General features: G+C 39.1%; 1 protein-coding gene across 1 annotated transcript; it reads left to right on the top strand.

Annotated features, from left to right (window-relative positions):
- Positions 1–7,181: 7,181 nt before the first annotated feature.
- Positions 7,182–20,073, top strand: LOC146635527 (uncharacterized). The gene is made up of 5 exons (XM_085350162.1): positions 7,182–7,230; positions 10,366–10,707; positions 12,683–12,970; positions 13,671–13,820; positions 17,996–20,073. The coding sequence occupies exons 2-5, from the start codon at positions 10,452–10,454 to the stop codon at positions 20,071–20,073; spliced, it is 2,772 nt and encodes a 923-aa protein (XP_085206288.1). The 5' UTR covers positions 7,182–7,230; positions 10,366–10,451.
- The last annotated feature ends 6,041 nt before the right edge of the window (positions 20,074–26,114 follow it).

The raw sequence follows: 26,114 nt of genomic DNA, 5'->3' as shown, positions 1-26,114 counted from the left end.
CTGTATAAACCTCATATTCTATCAATTGATGGTGGTGGTGTACTGCATCTGGTGCAGCCTCCTGTTGAGCCAGACCAACATGCAGTTGTGAGTAATACTCCACAGATTATATGAGTTTACAGTAGAACAGCAATGTTGTTTATTTCTTTACTACAGGAAAATAATGAAGAAACATTGACAGCTGTTACAGAGGAGGAAGCAACAGAGACACTTTATGAGGTTTACATCTTTTAATACTTTGTGTACAGGAAACACAGGTGACCAATAAAGCCAGTTGAACAAAAAATCTGTTTATTCTTCTTTCAACATGTTGAGGTGATGGGTCAAAAGAAATGATTGTGACATATGGTGTCTCTGACTGCGCTTCCATCTTGTATGTCCGTGGGAGGGTCAGGATGTTCATGGTTTGGATCACTGCTGATGTTTGGTTCAGAAGGACAGTGTTCTCCTCTAATTGTGGCAATGTTGTGAAGAATCACACATGCCACAATAATGTCACATGCCCTTTCTGGGGTGACCCTGAGTCTTTGCAGGCACTGGAACCGGGCCTTAAGCATTCCGATAGTCATTTCAATTCTGGCTCTTGTCCTGCAATTAGCCAGATTATATCGCTGCTGTGGGCCCGGTTCAGGGTCAGGGTAAGGGGTAAGCAAATAGGGTAAACATGGATACCCCCTATCACCAAGCAAGTAGCCAGTGAACTCTCCTAAGACAGAAGGATACACTTCAGTTCAAATGTCCCTGAAGCAATTGGTCTTTATATATTTTAAAGTATTCTCAACTCACCATGTCCACATTTTGTGCTCAGTGTACATTCACGGAATATTTGTGAGTCATGGACAGAGCCTGGCCACTTGGCTTCCACATTTGTGATAATGTTGGCAGCATCACATGTGATCTTCACAGTGCAGAGAACACAAATTAGCATCCATTACTATGATGAAATAATTTGTTAGTTTGAAATGCTACAGGGAACTATGTACCTGTACATTAATGCTGTGGAAAGACTTCCTGTTCACATAGTCTCCTTCATTTACTGAAGGAGCAATGATTGGAATGTGAGTGCCATCTGTACAGCCAATCACGCCTGGGAACCCTGAAAATAAATGTGCAATTTAAGTAGTAGTCCAAGTATCACCACATCATGAATTAAGTTTTGGTCATCCTGATACCTGCAATTTTGTGGCATCTCTCTTTGATAAATCTTGTGGGTCTATGACCGGGGAACACCACAAACGAGTACAGGAGACGTTTCAGTGCAACTGTAACATTCCTGACTGCCCGACAGACGGTAGCCTTGGAAACGTGCTCAGCGTCACCAATATTATACAGAAAGCTCCCGTTTGCAAAAAACCGAAGTGCAATACAAATAATATGTAATGAACTGAGAGGATGTCCGCGATGTGTCACATGCGTAATATATGGCCTGAGGATGTTATCCAAATAACTTATTGATTGTGCTGAGAAACGGTGACGTTCGCACGGAAAATCATCAGGAAATGATAAAATGTCCAAACGCGCTCTAATCACTCTCTCCCGGCGGAGAGCTCTGCGGAGAATTTGGGCTTCACGATCTACTGGCTCTTCAAGGAAGAGGCACGCCATGTCCGACACTTCCTACAGTCAGGTTTCCGACAAAGGGGCGGAGACAGTCAGGGTTAGTTGTAGTAAACCTGCTAGGGGGCAGGTTAGCTTCACGGAGTGTGTCGTCATAGTGACTCACTGAGGCTTCATCTGAACTCGCTTTGTGAAACCGAAAACCCAGAGTTTTCGTTAACTCAGGGTATACTTACTCAGTTTTTCCACTAAACCGGCTTCCTGAAACAGGGCCCAGGAGAGTAAATATAGTTTCAGCAATTCGGAAACCACAGAATGATAATGATAATAATTACGTGGAAAAAGTTTAACATATGATATTAACATATGCCACACGGAGATCATATTATCTATTAACATATTTCTTACTTCAACACCCTTTTTATACATGTTAACTTTATTTAAAATTATAATTTTTTTATAATAATGAAAAAGATAGTGATTTAAATAAGAGACAGAAACAAAGACACTACAGATAGTGTTACAGATTACAGATTGTTTTACAACTGTTTGGCACATTTTTTGAAATGTTTACTTGGTAAAATTAGAAAATTAACTTATACTCTCAAAACATCAAATTCTTCTAGAAAAAAAAAAGCACACAACAATGTGCTTAACAGTTGTTAAAACCTGTTCGTCATTCAAATAAAATGTGTTATGCTCGTCAACACAGACCTGGAAATAAATTCTGAATATTTAATCTTCAAAAATGCATTTCTTTGTGCTGTCATTGTTGTTTTTAAAACAACACAGCAAGCAGTCTCATATAGGCTCATGTTATTTCTGTTGTACTTTAAAACTGGTGGTCCTAATATCCCCAAAGCATTGCACATGTGTTTTTTTTGTCACGGTTCTGAGTCAGTGTTGACCCAGCATTTTGAGTTTCTTATGTTTGCTCAGTGTTGCGTCATACTCTTACATTATCTGTGTGTTCCGTCCGTCTGCCTGCCCAGTTTATTTTTGTATTCTCAGTTTAGTTTAGTTTCTGTTCCGTTGCTCCAGCAATAAAGCTGTGTGTTTTGAGTTCACGTCTGCCTCAGAGTGCTGCATTTTCGGTCCTATCTCCCTGTCTGCCCGCACACAGCCATGACATTTTTGGGTGAAAAAGAAAATGATGTTATGTCTTTTTGGTTAATAATTCATTTTGATGATTAAACCTTCCTTGTTTAAACATGTACCATGGTGTGTTCTCATTTTGCTTGCGACTTCTTGATGCTTTTTTATTAATAAAATAATATATATAATAATGTACAAAAAAAAACTTATGATAGGTAGTGCTTATGGTTTGAAGTACTCCCCTCCATCTGATTATGTAATTAGCCATTGAAGTGGTACATTTATATATAATATACTACAAGTTATATATTATAACTATATGTATTGTCTGTTTTTTATGTAAATTTCTGACCTGCGAACAGAATTGCTGATGAACTGGTTTTTACTTAGGAACAAGCAGAGCACCTCTTCCTGGCACCATGTCTCTAATGATTAACCACAATGGTTCACTATTTCTCACAAAAATCACCAAAACGCGCATGAATCCCACTAATGATTCAATTCCTTATGGACTATAGATATGGGGTATAAGAAAACATGTGTGGATGACAACTGTAAAGTAATAAAGTGCTGGTTTGCTCTTCCACGAAGTTCTTGTGACATTTTGTACATGGTGTCAGAAGTAGTTGACGGTCATGTCTCAAAGCTGTAGTTGTAGCAGTGATGATGGCAACGTTTAATACATCTGATTTATTGGACTTCACTCAACCAGTGGAAGCAGTGTTTTAATCGCTTCTGAGTTTCTACTAAACTCAACCAAGAGGATTGTGATGTGCAAGTAAATACATGGTTATTGCAATGATGAAATAGGCAGAACCTATATTCAGTACTTTCACAATTAGAAGTTGAAATGAAGATGAAGATGAAAATGATCATTACTATAAGGTGGGGGTGAAGAAGTTTGATGAACACAAAAAGCTTCATAAGCGTGTGAATTTCCATCACCATTCCCAATGTCACAGTGAGAGCGTCGACGCCTTTGTTAGAAATCTCTGTCAGTCAGCAGAACATTGGGACTTTGGTGCCAAGAAAGATGAACAAATACAGGGTTGCATAGTCATCGGTATAGCAGACAATGAAGTGCGGCTGTAGATGGATTAGATGGAGTCTGACTTAACCCAAGTATAATTCCCTCGAAGCACAGGCAGACACAGTGGTTTTCTATCACTGGCTTATTTGAAGACTTCTCTCCAAAGCCACCATGAAAACTATACAGCATTAACAAAATAAAACTCAACGTAAAAAAAATAACACTGTACAACAAAACACGATAAATCAATAATTATCTCGTTGGCTGCATGCTGCAAAAAGGGAATTAGCCACCGCTCTTCTGAGGTTTCCTTTAACCGTGTGTAGTTAAAGCCCATTAAACACAACCTTCAATAAAGACCTTTCTTGCTGCACGCTTACATGTGTTTTTTCCTCCTTTCTCCCCCAAAAAGGAAAGTAGTGCAACTTTTACGCTAGCTTGACTTTCAAAATAAAAGCACCAAAACTTTGACTACATAAAATAACAAAACATAAAGTCATGTACAGCTTAAACAATTTATAATGATGACATGGCCCTTGACAAGATAAAGAAATAATCCAAATAATATACAATATCATCATGCCAACAGCTACACCTGGAGAGTGTATGTATATTGTGCAGGTTCTAGCTTACAATATAAAGCGTCGGGAGGACGAGAAGGACTGAAGACCACGAAGAGAACAATCTGAAATAATCAAACACGTGGAGTTAATATAGACTTTATAGCTAAGTGCAGTCGCAATGAACTTAGATTTATCTGGAGTGTGTTTGTGTTTCTCTGCTCTTACTGATGTTTGTTTTGTTGGACTCTACAGGTGAAACTTTTGATGTGTCTCTGGTCCGCAGTCACTCCTGTGATGTTTGTTCATCTTGAGTGAGACAAATCCCACTCCATCATTAAGATCTAATATTAGCATAGAAATGGAGTCCACCTATTTCTTTTTTTTTCAATCTGTAGATTGTGTATGAAAACTTTAGTGTATTGCATTTGAGAAAACAATGAACTGCTGGAGAAAAAAAAGAAATGTATTTTAACTCTGAAAAAGACACCTGTGGGTAGAACTAAAACGTTCTGTATCTGTTTGATTCCTCTTTGTATTTATGAAATAAAAAGCCAGGCTTAAATTATTCAACTGCAGCAAACCAAAAAGGTTGTATGCTTCTGTGTGCTGTCATCATTTCATCACATGTGCTGGGGCGTGCAGTCAGCTGTATACCTCAATTAACCCTTTCACGCATAGTGAGTGGACAGCTATTCAAATACTGTTTTCTTGTATTTGTGTCAGTGTTGATGGTATAATTGCACATAAACCACTACATTGGACACTGATGTGTCGCCCCATACCCTGCCACCCACTGGTCAGCATGGTGTCCATCTAAGTTGGCATGCAGAAAACTCTTTGAAAAATACATGTTTAAAAAACAATTTCTAAAAACTTTTTTTTTCATGCCTAAAGATGAATAAAAATACTTAAGAAAAAAATCCTGATTGAGGTTGTCAAAATTCGTGTATAAAAGGGTTAAAAAAAATCAAATATTTCACTGAACAATCTTAAATATATATTCACAAAATAATAGTCATTTAGAATATTTATTTTACCTGGTTAAAGTGATGTTTGCTCCTAAATCTCAGGACACAGCGTTTGCACATTAGGACCGTAAGACATCCCCTTCATCTTTATTGTGTTTAATCTGGAAATGCCCAGCAACATCTGGCTTTTCGTTGTTTCTCACCACACATGAAGCATACTGCTAAAGCAGTTTCAGTGAAGGCAAATGACTCTGTCCACATAGCATCAAACCTTCTGTTTTCTTCACTTTTACTTTCTTGAATTTATCCATGGGTGACGTACCAGGGGTCGAAAAGCTCATGCCCGCAAGTTGTTACACATCGGAGGTTATGAATCTTCAAATTTAGAATTACATTTTAAAAACTAATGAACTACAATAAAAAAAGTATTTTAATTAAGTACTATTATTTATTTTCCAAAGTCACAGGGAGCTGCAGCAGAAGGATGAAAGAGCCACATGCATCTCTGGAGCAGCGGGGTGCTGAAATCTGCTCTAGGGCATTAAGGCCAAAGTCAAAGAAGAAAAAAAATAGTCGTTTTGCTCACCTGGCACTTCATTGTTCACCTGTAATCGTGCAGCGCCACCACCTGGACAAAGATGAAACATGCCAAGTGATCAACTGTGATAGATGAAAAAAAGTTACTCATTTATTTATTTAAGTCTAACTATAATTTCTTTAAGCTGATTGAAGTCTACATTTAGCAAAATAAACATAGCAAGCAAACATTAATAATACGGAATACATCACAGCTTAAGGTGCGTTAATTCAGAAAAAAAAAAAAAGAAGCAGGAAACACGGAAGCGCTCCTTATTCTCCAGGTGACCGGAAATAGCATTCCCTGAAATCACGCTGAGGACGCTCAGAAACAGGTATGCAGAAGCTTCAACAGATTTTGTACCTATACTAGGTCTTAGGCTCGGACTTTCTTGTGTGCTCATGTAAATGAAGATAGTGGAGTGTGTCCCGTGGGAATGGCGGAATCTCCTCCACTTTCGAAATGATCTCGGTAGTGCGCAGATGAACGCCAGGTTTGAAAATTTATATATGAATGGTGACTTTAAAAAGCTTTAAACCTGCTTTTTTCTGCTTTTCAGATGGTCTAATATTTCAAATAAACATTTGTCGGTATAAATCTGTTCTACACCGAATCGCTGTTGTATTGTAAATGATAGTGAAACTAAACTGAGTGCTGACTGCAGCAGGAAGGACAAAGACATCAAATAGGAACGAAAAGTGTCATTTTTCTAGGATCTAGTGTAATGATTGAAATCCGAACTCAAACCAATCGCACAATTAATTTTCTCACCGTGATTATACTGCAGTTTATTTCTGTCGCTGCAAGTGAACTTGGAACTCTGTCGTCACGTGCAGCAGGGGGCGCCAACTCCCATTCTCTGAAAATCCCAAAATAATACAGTGAATCAGTCCCTCCTAAGCAAAACCTTAAACAATTTTCATCTTGGTGGTGAAAGCTTCATGTTTCTTTTTCTTACAGGTTCTTTACAACTGCTTGGTTTCTTGAAACCTAACATTTTCTGTAAAACATGCAAAACATAAAACTCTTTTGGAAGCAACCACAAAACAACGTGTGTTAGTGAAAAACTATGACATTATTTTGTCAGAAATCCACATTCAGATTTTTATATGGCATATTATCTGAGGCCACACCCAACACATCTTATATAGCATTATACTGTGTATTGATCCATGTTATTGCTTCTAATCTCACTTTAAACCCAGACTCCAAGGTCGACCTCTGATGGTGATTAAGCTGATAAAATGATGTTTTCAGCATCTGTTAAACAGGTTTTGGGTGCTGCAAACATATTCCTCACAATGCTTTTTCATTTCTACTTTCAGAATCAGACCATGCTCCATGTGAGAGCTGGACGAGACGTTATGGATCTGTTTGATCGGTGCAGCGTCCTGGTTTTCTACACAGCTGCTGTCTTTGCCCTGATACACCCATGCAGAGGTAAGTGAAACACATCAGTGTAACAGAGTTATTAATCATTTTTGTTGTGGATTTCCGCAACAATGATTTGAAGTTTGAAGTTTTACATCCACCTGTTGGCATAATAATGTAACTGTCTCCAGTCTGAATGTGGATGTACGTGAGCAATACTGAATTTCATATTTTAAAAATGCAGTCAGCAGTGACTTGAGAAATTGAGAGTCAGTTGCAATAAGATAATGCTACCAAGGCAGAAATGATTCATCAAGTAATTCAAATAATTACATTACAAAAAAGCCTCAAGGCAAATTCTTTGCTTTGATGCTTTGTTTGATGCACAGCTCTGTAGTGTTCAGTCGTCACCATGTAAACCTGAGCATTTTACCCACAATTGTGCCTAAAAAAGACCTGCATTAAAAAAAAGCCTACACAGCTCCTAGTTTTTGAAAAAAAAAAACAAAGATTGCTGATTCATCGTCATTGCAGCAGTGATGATGATGCTGTCATAGTTTAACGTGGGGTATGTCTACACTCACACCACAAAGAACAAGTAGGTGGGTGTTAAGGTTATCTAAGCACAAACCTTGCTGGAACGTTAAGACAACCAACTGCGGCCACAAAACAAGACACAAGACAGAGCTCTTCGTGTGACCACTCGCGAGGGGAGCCGACCGAGGTCAAGCCATTCCTTCCTTCCACTTGAATCCAGCCGAACTCGGGCTGGATCCCCTGTACCACTTCCCAAGAGTTTGCCCAAGATGATTGGTGCCAGGTGCCTCCTGGGAGAATTGCGGGCAGCTAAGACATGAAACTGAACAGATATAAAGTGTTTGTTTTGTCATACCATATATCATAAAACAAGATGCGACCTTCCCATGAACTTCCCCCTCTTCCCAAACAACAGAAAGGAGTAAACGTCCTCCCATCTCATGTGGCACCGAGTGCACACAGAACCTTAACAGACCTAAATAAGGATGAGATATTTTATCAACATACAAACGATTATATATCTCTAAGCACAAATGACATTAAAACATTAACATTCACAGTGGGGCCATTATCAAGATGGTGAGCTCAAGTTGAGTGAAGAAAGAAACATCCAAAACCGCAGTCTTGTTCCTGTACTCACCATTAGGAAAAACTAGCAGAAGTCATCAAAGCACCTGATCAACAAACTCCAACATGAAGAAAAGCAAACTTTCTAGCTGCTCCATCCACCACTGTTTGTTTTCCATTGAAAAATCTGCAATAAACCTCCAGCAGTTAAATTGAAATATGTAGAACTGTTAACTTAATCTTAGATACCACATTTAAGCTTGCTGAAGGCCAAATGGTAAATGTACTGGTTCTTAAATAGCACTTTTCTACTCTACCTGAGCAACCAAAGCACTTTACAACTGACAGTAGGCATCACATTTTACATGACAGTGATACCTGCAAGCATAACAAGCAGGGGTGAGTTTAAAGGCGGGCATGGGGTGTATTAGATCATATTTATTTCAAGGCTTTCGTAACATTTTTCAGATTGAAAGATAAAAAATATTGTGTTAATTAAATTGCATTAATATTTAAAAATATAATAATTAAAGCTATTTTATAATAGGGGTGGCTGTAGCTCAGGTGGCAGAGCAGGTCAGCCACTAATCAAAAGGTTGGTGGTTCAATCCCAGGCTGCCTCCTGACTGCATGCCAAATATCCTTAGGCAAGATACTAACCCCATGTTTGCCTACTGGTGGTGGTCAGAGGGCCCGGTGGCGCCAGTGTCCGGCAGCCTCGCCTCTGTCAGTGCGCCCCAGGGTGGCTGTGGCTGCAATGTAGCTTACCATCACCAGTGTGTGAATGTGTGTGTGAATGACTGAATGTAGTGTGAAGCGCTTTGGGGTCCTTAGGGACTAGAAAAGCGCTATACAAATACAGGCCATTTACCATAAGCCAATAAAAATGTACATGGCCCAGTAAAACTCTGAGCCACTGGCCAGAGGGTTGTTAGGTTGGACACTGAACTATTATCAATTATTAACATCTGCATCATGAAAATATCTTGTTTTCAGCAGCACAAAAGCTTACCATCTTTCCATCAAACACAGGGTGAACATAGTGATGGTAGGCTTGCTTTTTTTTCACTGCAGCCACCACATGCTCCTTTATCCCTTTAAAGCCACCCCCCCCTCCCTGAAAAACCAAAAAAATGATTTTATTCGCTTTGATCTTTACCTGTCCTTGAGTTTATTTATTTTAGCTTCTCAGAAATTTTTTTTTTTCCAACTAAATTTCGATATGACAACAAAATACAATCAGAATCAATGAATACAATCACAATACAATCATTACCTTTTTTTTTTTTTTGACAGATGTTTTAGTCATTGAGCAGTTCATCTTTGAAAGACCTATGTTTTTTAACCTTTAAATAGTTATAATGTCTCATAATAGACCGCCGTAGTTGTTACTATTGGGATTTAAATTTCTTCTGACTTGTAGCTTGACTACTACACTGAAAACTGAACTATGGTAGTTGAAGGTTTTGTCACACAGCTCAGACTTGTTGTAGAATTGACTTTGTGGCGGAAGTGTGGTCCCTGGCTCAGCTGCAGGGGAGGGGTGGTGCAGTGAGCCCAAGGGGCGGTGCCAGGGAGGTTGGAGGGACTGGTAGAGATGATTGATCTAATGAGGTTTTCCCTTTGTATAGTGAGGTTGGAGACCAGAGGAGTGTACAGACAGCTGAAAAGCTGGCTGATGTGTGTGCCGAACCGGGAAGAGTCATATGAGTGGAAAATCAATAAAAACTCATAGTGCAACCAGAAGAACAGTGTGTGGGGTTGCAGTCCTTTACAGACTTGTTATTTAAAAAGGATAAAAAGTGATGGAAGTTGGTGTCAGAGGCGACAGTGGTCTTCTAATTTTTGGTTAGTCAAAAGACAGTGTGAGCAGGCGTCCCATGTAAAATTTGGGCTTAAATCCTTAAAATATTATGATTTTAGAAGCTGAACAAAGATGAAAAAAAAACCAGCATGATGAACTTTGGTCTTTTAAAAGAGAATCGTTGGTTTTTCAAACACTTTTCAACAGCAACTGTAAAAAAAGTCTGGAAATCTAAGACACGATCCCTGTCTGTTACAGCAGCTTTGTGTCACTGGAAATATACTTCTTCTCATCAGGTCAGTCAGAGGTTATTGGTCCTCTTCATCCAGTAGTGGCTTGGATTGGTGATGACATCATTTTGCCATGTAACCTGGACCCTGTTATGGATGCTTTGGACATGGCTGTGGAGTGGGCGAGACCTGACCTAAACCCCAGATTTGTCTTCGTGTGGCGTGATGGTGTGGAGCTGGAGTCTAAAAAACATCCGTCCTACACCAACAGAACATCTGTGTTCACAGACGAACTGAAGAATGGAAACATGTCACTGAAAATCTCCAAAGTCAAACTGTCTGATGAGGGAACGTACAGATGTTTTTTTCCAGAGTTAAATAAAGACACTACAGTTCAGCTTGTTGTTGGTAAGTAAAAATATTATGAGTGTAATTGCATTGGATTTTTAAAATAGTAGAACTTTTTCTTAAACTCTGATTCATAAGTTGACATTAGTGCTGTTTTAGTAGCTGCACAGCCTTGTTCTGTGGAAAAATGTCTTCTTTGCTATTTTGGGTGGTAGGCTGTTAACCCTTGTATGGTGTTCGGGTCTGTGAGACCCGTTTTCAGTTTTTCTCAAAAGAAAAATTAAACAATGAATTATTTTTTCAACCTGAAATTCATTGGCTTTGGCTTATTTTCTGTGAAGAACATAAATCCGAACTAATTTTCAGTGACCTCATACTGTACCTCCCCCCACGCATTTACATTACATACAAGGTGTTCGGGTCCACTGGACCCAGGTCTAATAAAAGTGTTGAAAGTGTAGGTCCTGTGTTCCCACACTCTGTCTTCCTCCTTTCTGGTGCTGCTGATAGTGTTTTCTTCCCCTCCTGCTGGCGCACAAAGTTGCAACATTGTTGAAAATTCAACTAACAACACTGTCTGCTCTTACATTCCCACACATTTTACCCTCTTTCTTGAGGGATCCAAATTTTATTTTCTCATACCCTGTCCCACCTGCAAATTAGGGGCATAATACTATAAATAAGACTGTGCCGGTGTGGTTCTTTATCACAACTGATCAAGATGGCAAAAGATTATCTGCTGCGAGGGCCATCCAATTGATTTTGGAAGCCAGAGGGGCTTCGGATGATGATGTTGACAAAGAGGTTTCAGAATATTTCACATTTCTGAGTCTGACAGTGACTTTGAAGAAGAGGATGAGGTTGAGCACCATTTAGTAACAAAACGAAGACGAGCACCCCATCTGCTGCCAGCTCCAGGACCAGAACAAGCCCACCAGACAGCAAGTGAAGAAATATGGATGTCAATAACTGGTGAAATTGAATGGTCTTCTTGCCCAAGAAATGAGCCACCCTGCCGAGCTGTTACTGTGATAAGCCAGGGCCAACACGGCTGACAGTTACTCATGTGCAGGACATCAAGTCTTCATTTTAGCTTTTCATCCCAGATTCCATCCAGAAAATTATTCTGGATTGCAGTAATCTAGAAGGAAGGTGTGTTTTTGGAGAGAGGTGGAAGGAGATGGACCAAATTTATCTAAGAACCCCAAAGGCCAACTTTGGGGTTCTTATCCTTGCAGGAGTTTTCAGGTCCAAAGGGGAATCCACAGAATCCCTGTGGGATGCAGAAACCGGCAAGAACCTTTCCGTGCATCAATGTCTCTGGAAAACTTCCACAAAATTTCCAGGATTATCCGTTTTGATAACCGAGACAACAGACCAGCTCGACGGCAGAGAGACAAGCTAGCTGCCATCAGGACAGTGTGGAATAAGTGTGTGCACCACCTCCCCCTGTTTGATGAGCAGCTGATCCCATTTAGTTGTGAAATATATTGCTTCACATGTAAATATGTGTCTTTCCACTCACTCCACTTGATTATAACTTATTCATTTTTTTATAACATTTTATAAAAAAAAAACAAAAACGAGAAGCACATTAATTCATAAATGTGATCTAACAAAGGTAAAGGGAAAAAATTAACCATGTTTGCTGTTCATATGGCTTGTAATTGGGATGAAGTAAATGTCTGTTGAGTAATTTAACATAAAATTTTTGATAGTGTTAATTTGGAAAGCCAAAACTCTAGCGGGTCCACCAGACCCATGAACACTGGCTGAGTAACAAAAATATGAACACCACACAAGGGTTAAACAGTGAATACTACACTACCCATTCTCCTTGGATGCATAAACTATATATACAAAAAATATAAAGATATATTTTGGGTTTAATATTCAGAAGTGCATTCAGAAAAAACTTCCAGACCATATTCAAGAGGTTTTTTTGTTGCTGTTGTTGTATTTTTTTTCTTTCTTTTTTTTTTTAATGGCTAATAAACCATCTCATGTCATCATCTGTTCTGTTTTTGTTTTCCAGGTGCCGTCTCCTCACCTGTTATCAGTTTTGCAGGCCTCAATAAAACCATCAGTAAAGTGGTGTTACAGTGTGAGTCTGCAGGCTGGTATCCAGAGCCTGAGCTGCTGTGGTTGGACGGTGAGGGAAACCTCCTCTCTGCTGGACCTACAGAGACCCTCAGAGGTCCTGATGACCTCTATACTGTCAGCAGCAGAGTGACTGTGGAGAAGAGACACAGCAACAACATTACCTGCAGAGTCCAACAGAAGAAAATAAGCCAGAGCAGAGACAAACACATACATGTTCCAGGTAAATCTAATGTTTTATTTAATGGTTTGAATTTCATTTCTGTGAAGGGGGGGACAACTGTAACACTAAAGATGCAAGGAGTAGACATACTAAAAGTAGATTTTAAAAACTTGGGGACAACAATTCCAAGCAATGGAAAGTGAACAAGAGAGGTGAAGAAGAGAGAGCAGGCAGGGTGGCGACGAATGTCAATGTCTGCCATCCTTTGTGACAGAATGATAGCAACAAGAGTGAAAGGTAAAGTTTACTACATGGTTACGAGACCCAGAGACAGTGGCACTGACAAAAAGACATGAGGCAGAGGTGAAGATGTAAAGATTTAAATTGGAAGTGACCAAAATTAGAAACGGATACATCAGAGCAGCAGCTCAGGTAAGAAGTTTGGATACAGAGTTGGAGAGGAAAGGCTGAGATAGGACATGTGGAGGGGGGGGGGTACTGGGTATACTGGAAAAAAGATTAAAGATGGAGCTGAAGGAAAACAGGGAAATCCCAGAGAAGATTCATGGATGAAGTAGGACGTGCAGAGAGTTGTTGTGACAGAGGAGGGTGCTGGGATAGGGAGAGATGTACGCATATGATCTGCTGTGGTGACCCATAAAGGTCTGAGAGAAGAGGTCCTAAAGATATGAATCAAATAATGATATTGTACTAATATATACTGTAAACAATGAATTATGAATTGTTTTATTAATTTCAGATGATTTCTTCTTGGTCAGTCCTTCTGGTCCACCCAGTCGTCCAATCAGTAATCCAAATGTCACTGTTGCCTCGGCTGTCAGTGTTGCTGTTGTTCTTCTTCTAATTGGTGCAGTTTTCTTTGTATGGAAGTGGAGAAGAGGAAAATTCAGTAAGTCATCGTTTTCTCTAAATGATGAATAATTGTTTTAACCTCGTAAATAATAATAATGATTAATATTATTTCTCATATAATCAATCAATCTATCAAGAATTAATAAATTCTTATTCTCATGTATATATCTCATGTATATCTCATGCATATATCTTTCTACGTAGCACTTTTAATTCTTATTCTTACTTTTATTTTTTCATGTCTATTTAAGCACAATTTATGACAGTATGTTTGCACTGAAGCACCGCAGCAATTTCCTAATGTTGTAAACCTGCTCAACATTTGGCAATAAAACCCATTCTGATTCTGATTCTGATTCTGAAGAAATGATTTTATGTGTTACTTCTAAAAATATTTCTGAGTCCAGTGTGAAAGATTTAAAGGGATCTATTAGCACAAAAATCACCTGAAGAGTAGAATTGTTGTCTTCTGCTCATCATTGTTTATTAGTAGAGAAACTCAAAATCCACCAACATTTCTAGTGTATTGTATTTTTTGGCTGTAAGAATGTATTTTGGCTTGAATGAATGACTGAATGGAATAAAAGAAAAACATATTCAGAAACTGTCACCAACTAGGAACCCACAGGACACAAACTTTCCCCCAAAAAATCAATGTACTCCCAGTGCCGGTCCCATATTTCCATACTGGATCTGTTGAGGCTTGGATTAACAACAAGTGTCTCCAGAGCTGTTGATAAACAGGATGCTCATGGAAACAGTGCTACTGTTGGTTAAAGACAAAGGGAGAGGAGGGAGACGGCATGAGAGAGGGAATATTTTAGATATCAGTCTCATGACAACGTGTTATATTGGGGTGATTTGGTACTATGAGGTCATTAAGATAGATGGAGCCAAAAAGTTCAAGAATATAGATGACTACTCATGTGTGGTGTCCAGTGTTGGGAAGGTTACTTTTAAAATGTATTCCACTACAGATTACAGAATACATGCCCCAAACAGTATTTTGTAATGTATTCTGTTACGTTACTCAATGAGAGTAACGTAACAGAATACTTTGGATTATTTAATATATAATCGTGCTTTTTACAACTACATGAATGTAATGTAACAACTACATGTGGGTTCCTAGTTGTATTTTCCTAGCCAACATACATTCTTACAGCCAACAAATACAATGAATGTACTATTGCTGTGTGATTTATTATTACTGAAGGATACTCGCCATACCAATACCAACTAGATTTTTAAATCTTAATATAAAATGAGTAAGAGTAGGGTGGACATTAGGTAAGACTGGCCTTTTTGGAGTGATCCCGTATATAAAACTATTCCACGCGTATATAAAACAGGTCTGCGTAGCCGAAAACTAGCTTTACTTTGTTGTCTGGGTCAACTTTGCTAGCGAGAGACAGAAAGAGGCGTTGAAAGGCTGCAGTCGAGTCTTAATAGCTTAGTTACAACTGGGCTACACTGGCCATGAGGCTACATTCTTTAGGGCTGTGCCTGTAACACTCTGCCTATTGCCTTCATATTGAATAAGTTTTTGAACAATCACTTTCAAAAATATTTCTTCAGGTCAGAATCAGAATCAGAATCAGTTTATTGCCAAATGTTGAGCAGGTTTACAACATTAGGAAATTGCTGCGGTGCTTCAGTGCAAACATAGTGTCATAAATTGCGATTAAATAGACATGAAAAAAATAAAAATAAAAAAAAAATAAAAGTAGGAATAAGAATTAAAAGTGCTATGTAGAAAGATATGTGCATGAGATATTCATGAGATATATACATGAGAATAAGAATTAAAAGTGCTGCATAGAAAGATATATACATGAGTGCAGGTGGTGATCAGTGCCAAACATGTAATGATGCAGTGACACAGCGTAGGGTCATGTGTTAGTGGCGGGGACAGTCATATGGTTATTGTTCATGTGTCCGACAGCAGAGGGGAAGAAACTGTTCTTATGGTGAGAGGTTCTGGTGCGACTGGACCGGAGCCTCCTGCCTGAGGGGAGCAGGTCAAACAGACTGTGTCCAGGGTGAGAAGGGTCAGCTGAGATCCGAGCTGCACGCCGCAATGTCCTGGAGGTGTACAGGTCCTGCAGAGATGGGAGTCTGCAGCCAATCACCTTCTCAGCAGAGCGCACAACACGCTGCAGTCTCTGTTTGTCCCTGATAGTGGCTCCAGCGTACCACACGGTGATGGAGGAGGTGAGGATGGACTCGATGATTGCGGTGTAGAACTGCATCATCGTCCGTGTTGGCAGGTTGAATTTCTTCAGCTGCCTCAGGAAGTACATCCTCTGCTGGGCTTTCTTGATGACGGAGGTGATGGTGGGCTCCCACTTCAGGTCCTGGGTGATGGTGGTACCCAGGAAGCGGAATGAGTCCACAGAGGTGATGGGGGTGTCAGTCAGGATGATGGGGGGGAGTGGGGCTGGGGCTGTGGGCCCACAGGTCAGTATGTGGGCCAGAAGTAGAGGTGACATGGGCTGGGAGATTGAGACACAGACATTAGAGCCTCTTAATGAATGTTTTGTTTGGTTTCCACGACGTGGAAATACCAAAAATAGAGAGGGCATAGATTAACATATGAAACTGGAAAATACCGCCGTGTAATCCATTTATTTCAACAGAGTAACTGTATTCTGAATAGGGATGGGTATCGAAAACCGGTTCTTGTTGAGAACCGGTTCCCACTGTTTCAATTCCTTGGAATCGTTTGCCACTTTTAAAAACAATTCCCTTATCGATTCCAGTCGCCCCGAATGACGTCATCACGTTGAGTAGCGTCTTTTACCCAGTAGGAAACACGGCGCCTGAGCGGCACAAACGCTCAAAAGTTTGGTTACACTTTATGAGAAAGGATGACAACAGGGCAACGTGCAATACTTGCAAAGTAGAGATTTCATCAGAGGGAGGAAACACTACGAACATGCAAAAGCATTTGCTCAAAAAACACGCGATTGCTTTCAACGATTGCTATTACGCACAGTAATAGCAGGTTTTGTAATAAGGTAAATCGCGCTAACATAATATGCAATGCTAATTGATTAGTTACCTGCAGTGTTAACGGGAGAGGACGTGGAAACGCTACCGCTGCTGCTGGGTTGAGCTTCGCTAGTCCGGAGCGGATCAACGCTCCGGACTAGCGAAGCTCAACCCAGCAGCAGCGGTAGCGTTTCCACGTCCTCTCCCGTTAACACTGCAGGTAACTAATCAATTAGCATTGCATATTATGTTAGCGCGATTTACCTTATTACAAAACCTGCTATTACTGTGCGTTGCATTTAGATAACCATGATGAGACAGACAGAGGCTGGCTCAGATGCTGGCAGTTCTCGCTGCAGTCTACCGGTAGCGTCTCCTTTCAGGCCAGGATAGACGAATGTCACCGAGCAGTGACTAAGTTTGTGGTCAAAGGCTTGCACCCATTTGCCACAGCAGATGCCCCCAATTTCACTTTGGTAAGTGAATGTGTTTAATTGTAGGCAGGGACATTACTGGATATTCTTGTGTAATTGCTACAGAATAATTTATGTTAAACTTTGTTATTGCTACAGGAGAATATTTATTTTATTATTTTACATATACATTTTTTTTCCTGGGGACCCTGTGACACCCCATTGAAGAGCCGTAGGCTGGATCTCTTAAGATCTCACTGTTGGGTTTGTAAGGCCATGTTACTCCTAAATTTCTATCTTGTTCAAAGAGAAGATATAAAACAAAGTTCTAAGCTAATTGACCTTAGTGTTCTCCTTTTTAAAAAAAAAAAAGAATCGATAAGAGAATCGATAAGGAATCGAATCGTTAAACAGAATCGAAAATGGAATCGGAATCGTTAAAATCTTATCAATACCCATCCCTAATTCTGAATACCACCTTTTTAAACGGTAACTGTAGCGGAATACAGTTACTCATTTTGTGTATTTTAAATATGTAACGGTGGTACATGTACGTTACTCCCAAACACTGGTGATGTCTGTCGCTGTTTCTGTGCATCCGCAAGGCAAACAGTTGGTTGTAATCTGTAAATTCACCACTAGATGGCACCAAATCTCAATCACTGCTCATTTATTGAGGTTGCTTCAAATACTTTAATGTGTTATTTATTTATTTTTTCTCACTTTTACCCATTTACAAAAAAACAACAAGAACTTTGTTTCATATTGTTCTTCATCCATTTCTCTTGCTTCTTTTATTTAACAGAAAAAAAGAAGAGTGAGGAGGACGGAGCTCAACAGGCCAGGAAGAAAAACACGATCAGCCCTAAATACAGTGCGATGCAGGTGGTGGAAGAACAAAGCAAACCACTCATGACAGGAAGAGAAGAAGATGATGATATGGACAGCAGAGAAGACCAAAGACATGAAGATGAAAGAGAAACCAAACAAGATGAGTTTGTTTTAGAAACAGAACAAATAAAGAACATAAACAGTCCACAAGAAAAGAGAATAAATCCATCTACTGTTATTGACAAAGAGTCTTTGATTACAATAGAAAAAGAAACAAAAGAAGAACAGGAAGTGACAGGAAGAGAAGAACAAGATGATGTGGGCAACAGAGAAGAGAAAAACTTTAAATCGGAAAGAGAAACACAACAAGATGTTCATGAGACAGAAACGGAGCAAGGAAGGGACACTGAGAGTCCACAAGAAAGGAGAATAAATGCATCTACTGTTAATGACAAAGAGTCTTTGATTAAGATGGAACACCAAACACAGGATATGACAGGAAGCGAAGAAAAGGGTGATGTGAACAACAGTGGAAAGAAAAAGAGACAAAAGAAAATGGTCATGAAAAAAACCAAAAAGAAACAGAGCAAAGAAGTGGACACTGACAGTTCAGAAACAAAAACATCTGCTGTGACTAAAACTGAGCCTCAGTTTAAAATGAAACAAGAAACACATGAAGAACAGAGCAGGAGAGGAAGACATGAAACACATAATGTGGACACCAGAGAGCAGATAAATAAAGATGACATAAAAACACAGAGGACAGGGAGGGACAGGATAAATCAGTTTATTATGACTGAAAAAGTGTCTCAGTCTACAACAGAACAAGAAACAGATGAAGAAAAGGAGATGCCAGGAAGGGGAAAGAAACCTGAGGTGGCTGAAAGTAAAAGAGAGAAAAAGATGCAAGCAGGAAAAACCGATTTAGGATTTCAGTTTTCAGCATTTACAGAAGAACATAAAGAGGAGCCCATGCTATTAGGAGAAGCAAAGTCCTTTAATTTTTCTTTTCATCTGAGCAGTGATCAGGAACCATGGAGAGAAAAAGAGACACAACAAGAACAGCTTGTAGAAAAAAGACAGATGGAGAGAAATGTGGACGTGAAAGAGTCAGACACCGAGAAAAAGAGAGCAGAGGAAAACAGTGGTGAAGTAAACAATCTTTATTCTGTGTTTGTGGCACAGAAGGAGACACAGAGAGAAAAACTGGAGGCAGAACAACAGAGAGAGGAAAACCAGAGGAGGCTTCAATCAGAGACACGAAGGGAAAGAAAGAAAGATGAGAGACAACTGAAAATAAGGAAAGACAATAAAAACCAACCAGAGGAACAGAGGGGTCAGACAGAAAGCATGATTTCATCAGTCCAAGTTCCACTGGATACACATCTGAAAATACAAGGACAAAACCACAAGAAACAACCAGAGGAAACATGTCAACAGAGCCCAGAACAAATCAGAGAGCAGCCAGAGAAACTGAGAGGAGCAGAGAGGAAAGAAGGAGCTCAGGGAAAGAAGCTGGAGGTTAATGAAGGGCTCAGATCTGAGGAAACAAAGAGGAAAGACAAGGAGAGAGAAAAACTACAACTCCCACATGAAGGAGCGCTGCAGGCGGAGCAACAAGTGAAGGTAAAGGAAAAACAGCAGCTGGAAGAATCTGTCAGTCTCACAGAGAGAGGAGTCTGTGTGGAAGAAAAACAGGAGGAGGAGCCGATGCAACGAACATGTGATTTTGATCAAAAGAATATCCAGAGTAGAAATCGTCCAAATGCACTGAAACTGAATGAGGTCTGCACACTGCCAGTCAAGAAACAGAAAGTTGAGGAAGAAAGAAGACCACGCAAGCATCAGAATTTTAAAAAGCCAAAAAAGTATGTGAAAAAACAAAATGATTATCATATGAATGTTGATGATGCAGCTCACAGTCAATATGCTGCAACATCACAATCGTATGAACCCATGCAATGGACCAAAGATCAGCAGATGCTGCCAGTTCAAACAGAATCACAAGAATGTCTGAAAGAAAACGATGAAGATCAGATGGAGGTTGAATAATATTCAGAAGAACATAAAGAGGAGCCCATGCCATTAGGAGAAGAAAAGTCCTTTAATTTTTCTTTTCATTTGAGCAGTGATCAGGAGCCATGGAGAGAAAAAGAGACACAACAAGAACAGCTTGTAGAAAAAAGACAGATGGAGAGAAATGTGGACAAAAAAGAGAGCAGAGGAAAACAGTGGTGAAGTAAACAATCTTTATTCTGTGTTTATGGCACAGAAGGAGACACAGAGAGAAAAACTGGAGGCAGAACAACAGAGAGAGGAAAACCAGCAGGATCAGATGGAGGTGGATTAACATTCAGGACTTTAGTTTTCAGCAGTTATAGAAAAACAGAAAGATCAGCTCAGGAGAAGCAAATTCCTTTTTCTTTTTATGTTTGTACTCTGATCAGGAGCCACAGAGAGGAAGAAGAGACATGAGGAAAATAGATCATTGAAGAAAGGCAGTGTTGAAATGAAAAAGGTGATTATCAAGTGGAGGATGAAGGAAAAGCTCAAATTAAATATGATAAGTTGTATCTTGGGCAGCACTGTGTTCATCACTGTTGCCGCACAGCAAGAAGGTCCTGAGTTCAATTCCACCATCAGGCCGGGGCCATTTCTGTATGGAGTTTGCATGTTCTGCTCGTGTTTCCATGGGTTCCCTCCAGGTACTCCGGCTTCTTCCCACCGTCCAAAGACATGCAGCTGGGATAGTCCCCGCGACCCTGAAAAATATAATGGATGGAAGTTATATCTCACCGAACGAGGATGGAGCTTCTGCCATCAAAAATATGTCAAAAAAGAAAAATGAGTGGAACTGGAACTTTCAGCACTAGCTGACTTTAAATAACTTTTATTTTTTGTAAACATATATTCATTTCTGCTCATAGTGACTGTAATGTGGTGTTATTTACAGCTTGTTACCAGTGATTAACAGTCTGAGTGCCATGATGCATCATTCAGTGTAATAAAACCACTTTTCACCTTAAAAGGTTAATGTGGTGAAGAGTCCTGTTCTTAATTTAAATCACAGCCTTCTGAACAAATCCAAGATTTTAAAACAATTTTCACCAGAGTTAACATTTGCTTCTAGGGTTCAATCTGAAATTATGGTTGAAGGAGGGTTAGGATAAAGGTGTTGTACTTAGGTGATGGTAAACTTATATTCATGAGACTTAAAATGCATTAATGTTACAGAATCTCCTCACAAAGTGGAAGATGTAGCAGTGACTCAAGGGGGAACACTGGTAATAGAAAACCTCATCCTAACAATGTCAGAGTTGTTAATGTGCCCAAAATAAATAAATAAAGTCTGAATATTTGTCAAAAATATACAAAGAACAGACAAACAGATTTTTTAAAGTACTGTTATTAGTGAGATTAGACATACCACAAAGTCCAAAGCTTTTTTCCTCAGGACCAGAATGTAAAAGAAATAATTATGAACGATTTTAGGTTTAATGTATGTGTTGTAGGTTGAAAAGCTACGATGCTTCTGTTTGCTCCCTATGTAACCCACCCATATGAGTATGTGCACGACCTCCATAAGGGGAACAAGCAGTCTTGAGAAGAACAGACTCTACTCAATGAAGGAAGCCACCTGGCGGAACAAAATAACGACAACATCCTGGGAGGGCTGCACTCACATCATATAACCACACACATCGTATAACTACGCTTGCACAACACACTTTGTAACCATATATGGTAATTTTTCTTAGTTAAAACAGCAACAAGCTTTATGAATATTTATGTGTGTAAACAATAAAAACGACCTGCACAGGGGAAGCAAGTTGAAGTGGGTTGGAGACAAGTGCTTCCCTCTCGCGAGTGAAAACTTGAGCTCTGCGTGACCTTTTTCCTGAGTGAGTTTTGGTTTATCCAGCAGTATCGGGTGAAACTAACAAATTATTTTTATAACATAGCTTCAGTTTCACAAAAATCTCATTGCAGCTCACCAGCCTCATAAGGAAAGACAATTTATTCTTTCAACAGCCTCCAGATGACATATTGTCATTAACTCTGGTGATCCTCACACTGTTCATCCAGTTTCATTCGATTCAAGTTAAAAAATGTCTTACAGTTTATTTTGTGACCAAATGGCTGGAAAAAAACCCCCAAAACGTCAGTTTCAGTTGTCCTTTGTTTTTTGTCATAGTTTTCTTATGGTTGCTTGCTAAAACATCATCTTTACATTTTTGTACTTCTTACTGGGATATTTAATATTCCCTGTGGTTTAGGAGGAGCACTGTCACATCCACTCATACTGTCTAATAATGTTCTTGACCAAAATATTGAACCCAAAAATGTTCCTGAAGGTGAGAGTCATGTTTCTTCACTGACGTTGGTCCACATGTGTTGTTAACAGCTGAATAAGAGCACTTCAGTTAAGTAATTTTACATTTAGTTATATTCAGGAAATAGAGTGTAAGTATTGCCGTTACATGTAATATTTTCTCACTGTAAATCAGTGAGGTGTTGAATAAAATGTTGATGTTTGATCAGTACACACAGGGTGTAAAAAGACAGTGACATGCATTTTGAGTTGTTATTGCTGAAGACTTAAAAATGTATATAAACTGCAAATACTCTTTTTGAATAGATTTTTATATCCTCATATGTTTGCCTAGTTAGTCATGCCTTATAGATGTTTAATCTGAGGTCTGTGATAAAATTGTGTTGATACATGTGTGAATGAAGTCACTGATGAAATCAGTGTTTCAAGGTTTCCGCATTTATTCAAAACAGGTGCCTTTTCTGATAACTTTTGATGCCAGAGGGGCATGATGGGAAATAACTGATCTGTGGCTCATAGCAGTAATTTATCAGTCTAGCTGCATTATAAATTCTCTTTAAAGTCACCTGCAATTATGTGAACACCGTCCGGGTGGGCCCACTGCTGTTTGTTAATGGTGTTCATTATAAGATCTCCTGTTTAGTTTTTAATACTGTTATATAATATTTTTTATATCCTAGTAGTTTCTTAAACGTATCTGTTCATAATATAACTTGTGGATTGCAGTGAATTGATATTTATTAAGCAAAGGAGTGCTGCAGAGGCTATTCATGGTCGTTTGATGCCCTCTGTTGGATTCTTGACACCTTGCTTGTTGAGGCTCAGGTCGTTTGTTGGTGTTGACCTTCATTGTTTCAACTGATAATTAATGACTCAAGACAACTTTGAGGACGTCTTGTTGCATGCTCAATTATCCAGGTAAGTAAATCTCCAAAAGTTGATTCTGTTCATCTGGATGTTTGGTCAGTGGCTGTTGATCAATGGTCATGAGAATTTGCATAAATAAGATTAAGGAATTCACCTCCCAGCCCATTGTTCCTTCAGTGGGCTGGTTTCAGTCATTATGCAAATGTACTGTTTATAAGATTTGGGGAAAGCTGCAGTCAGCTGAGACTGAAGAAGTCACTTGGATGAGTGATGAAACGTTTCTCCCACAAAACGCTACGTCCAGATGAACAGAATTAACTTTTGGAAACCTTGAACACATTGCTTTACCAGCTACTCTGATTACTGTAAATATGATTTCTTGTGGTATTTTTGTATGTCACAGCCTTTGGAAAATTCTGAATGCCCGCATTATTTATGGGTCTGCCAAAGGGGTGACAGGGTTGTTCTGTGTCTGCTGGTCAGTCTTTGGTCCAGATTAGTGCACGCCAACAACCATTTGATGGATAAAGTCAGAGTTTGTTGATTCCAGAGAACTGTCTTCTTGCTTTATATTTGTGGTTTAAAGACAACCAGGAGATTAAATGCCAAGGTGATTTATTTATTTGTTCTCCAACATCCTCAGGTTTAAATTGCTTAAAGTGCTTTTCATTACTTAATGACCAAATCTCATCAAAACAAATGGTAATGTCCTATTCAAGAAATGTTTTCACTGTGACATACTGAACCAACATACTAGCCATATAACATAAAACCTCAGCATGTCAGCATTGTCATTATTCACGTATTGTTATGCTAACATTACTTGTAAGGTGTATTGCCACAGCAACAATTATAGTAAATGGCCTGTATTTGTGTAGCGCCTTACTAGTCCCTAAGGACCCCAAAGCGCTTTACACATCCAGTCATCCACCCATTCACACACTGGTGATGGCAGCTACATTGTAGCCACAGCCACCCTGGGACGCACTGACAGAGACGAGTGTCCTAAAAAGCTGAACTTGAGGAAAAATGGGAACCATGGAAGCTGATCCCATTTAACATTTGATAACATTTTGTACTGTAACAGAACACCACAGTCTAAAGCAGTGTCATTCCAGTGAAACAGGAAACTGATCAGAACTTGAGATAAAGAAGTGAAGCAGCTGTTATTACACTGAATGAACTGAATATTTGTGGTGACCTCATGCTGTCATTATACATAATCCTGCTTGTGTTTCAGTACATAAATACTTCTATTCTTTTGTTTTCTCTTTTCTTAGATTAGATCAGTGAAGGTTAGAAAAGCTAACTGATAGGTTTGTAGTTTGAACCTATTCGCTGGAACGGTCAAGACAATTTAATTACACAGCAAAAGCAAAACACAAGTAGGCAAAGTTCTTCGTGTTACTTATGCATGAGGGAGAGAACCACGACAAGTCGCTCTCGTCTGCTCCCCTGTAACACTGCTCTTTTATTGAGGTTACATGAATATACATAGGTTCATTAACATATGACGTCTACATACAAACAAAGAGTACCTTGCCTGTGCGTTGTGTAAGTGTGTGTGTGGGGGGTCAGAGTGTGACCCTTTGAAGACTCCCCAAAGCTGGTGCCAGGAGTCTAGAGGTCCATCTAAGCAAGAGACTCTTACACTCAAACAGATATACGTGTGTTTGCTATACCATATATCAGCAAGAGAAGATACGACCTCTCCTAGGAGGTGTGTGATCTATGCCAGAACACTGTGTAGAGGAGTGAATGCGCTCCCCTCTTCATGCTACACAGAGTTGTTACAGACCTCCTAGGATGAGATATTCTACAAATGATTATATACTTTGAGCATATATGAGTAAATATTTCTAAGCATAAATGAGAATAAACAATACAAATCTAACACTAACTTCAATAAAGGCACAAAACTAAAAGGAGGATTTATTTGATTAGCTTAAATAATAATAAATGGACAACTAATAATAGTGAAACAATATACAGAGAGCGTTAAATTCTGTTTTTGAAGGCAAACCGATTCCAGATACTTATTATTGGCTGCAATTGCTCTGAGTTTAGCTTGAGACAATACACATAATTTACTCTTTATGTATTTATATGTATTTACAGGTTAATGTAGTAATGATGAAAATACAAGATGAAATACCATATTCCTAATATTACTGTAATAATAGTTCTATGGTGAAGCCATGCTATTTATTTTTTATTTACCATTTACTATTATTATTACTATTAAATATCAAACGTTAAGCTTGGTGAAAGTGGGTTTTAGAAGTTGATTTTGATTGACACTGATTTCATGTTCTTTGTTTTCCTTGTTTATTTGTTTTTTGGTCATGAGACCACTGTGCTTTGGGATCTCCTTGGATCATGGACTGTATCTAACATGAGTAAAATGCATATTTGCAATGCTTTGAGCAGCAGGAGAAAAAAACAGGCCTTGCCTGCTGTCCAGTTTTCCTTTTATTTCTTTAGATCTCATGTCAGGGTTACACGCTCAAACTATAATGAGAGCTCAGATATGCCACCTGTCACCAGTTTCCAGAGAAGAAGGAAACTGATCAAATGTTAAGGTGAAAGAATGAAGTAGGGTCTGTTTTAAAGAGAAAATGTTAAACAAACACAGCATTTTTCCCTTGAATTCTGTTGAAGGTCACGTGCTCGACTGTTTCTTTACAGTTTGAGTTTACTGGTGGGAGGAGCTTTTTTTTCTAATGCTTGTATATAACAACAAAGAGGCTTAAGACATGATGGTACTTAATGGAAAAAAATACTGTGAATGTGGAAAACATGCAAACAGACAGAAAAAATGAAAAAATATAAATAACATAAACAAAAGACGTGTCATTGTGTGTAGTGCTGTGTCTTTGTTTCTTTTTCTCTT

The sequence above is a fragment of the Diplotaxodon limnothrissa genome, linkage group LG3 (genome assembly GCF_057381915.1).
Source record: "Diplotaxodon limnothrissa isolate DT_005_m linkage group LG3, D_limnothrissa_male_GT1.1, whole genome shotgun sequence".
In the NCBI taxonomy this organism is placed as follows: domain Eukaryota; kingdom Metazoa; phylum Chordata; class Actinopteri; order Cichliformes; family Cichlidae; genus Diplotaxodon; species Diplotaxodon limnothrissa.
The sequence above is the reverse complement of the archived record's forward strand: the minus strand, read 5'-3'. Positions and strand labels throughout refer to the sequence as shown.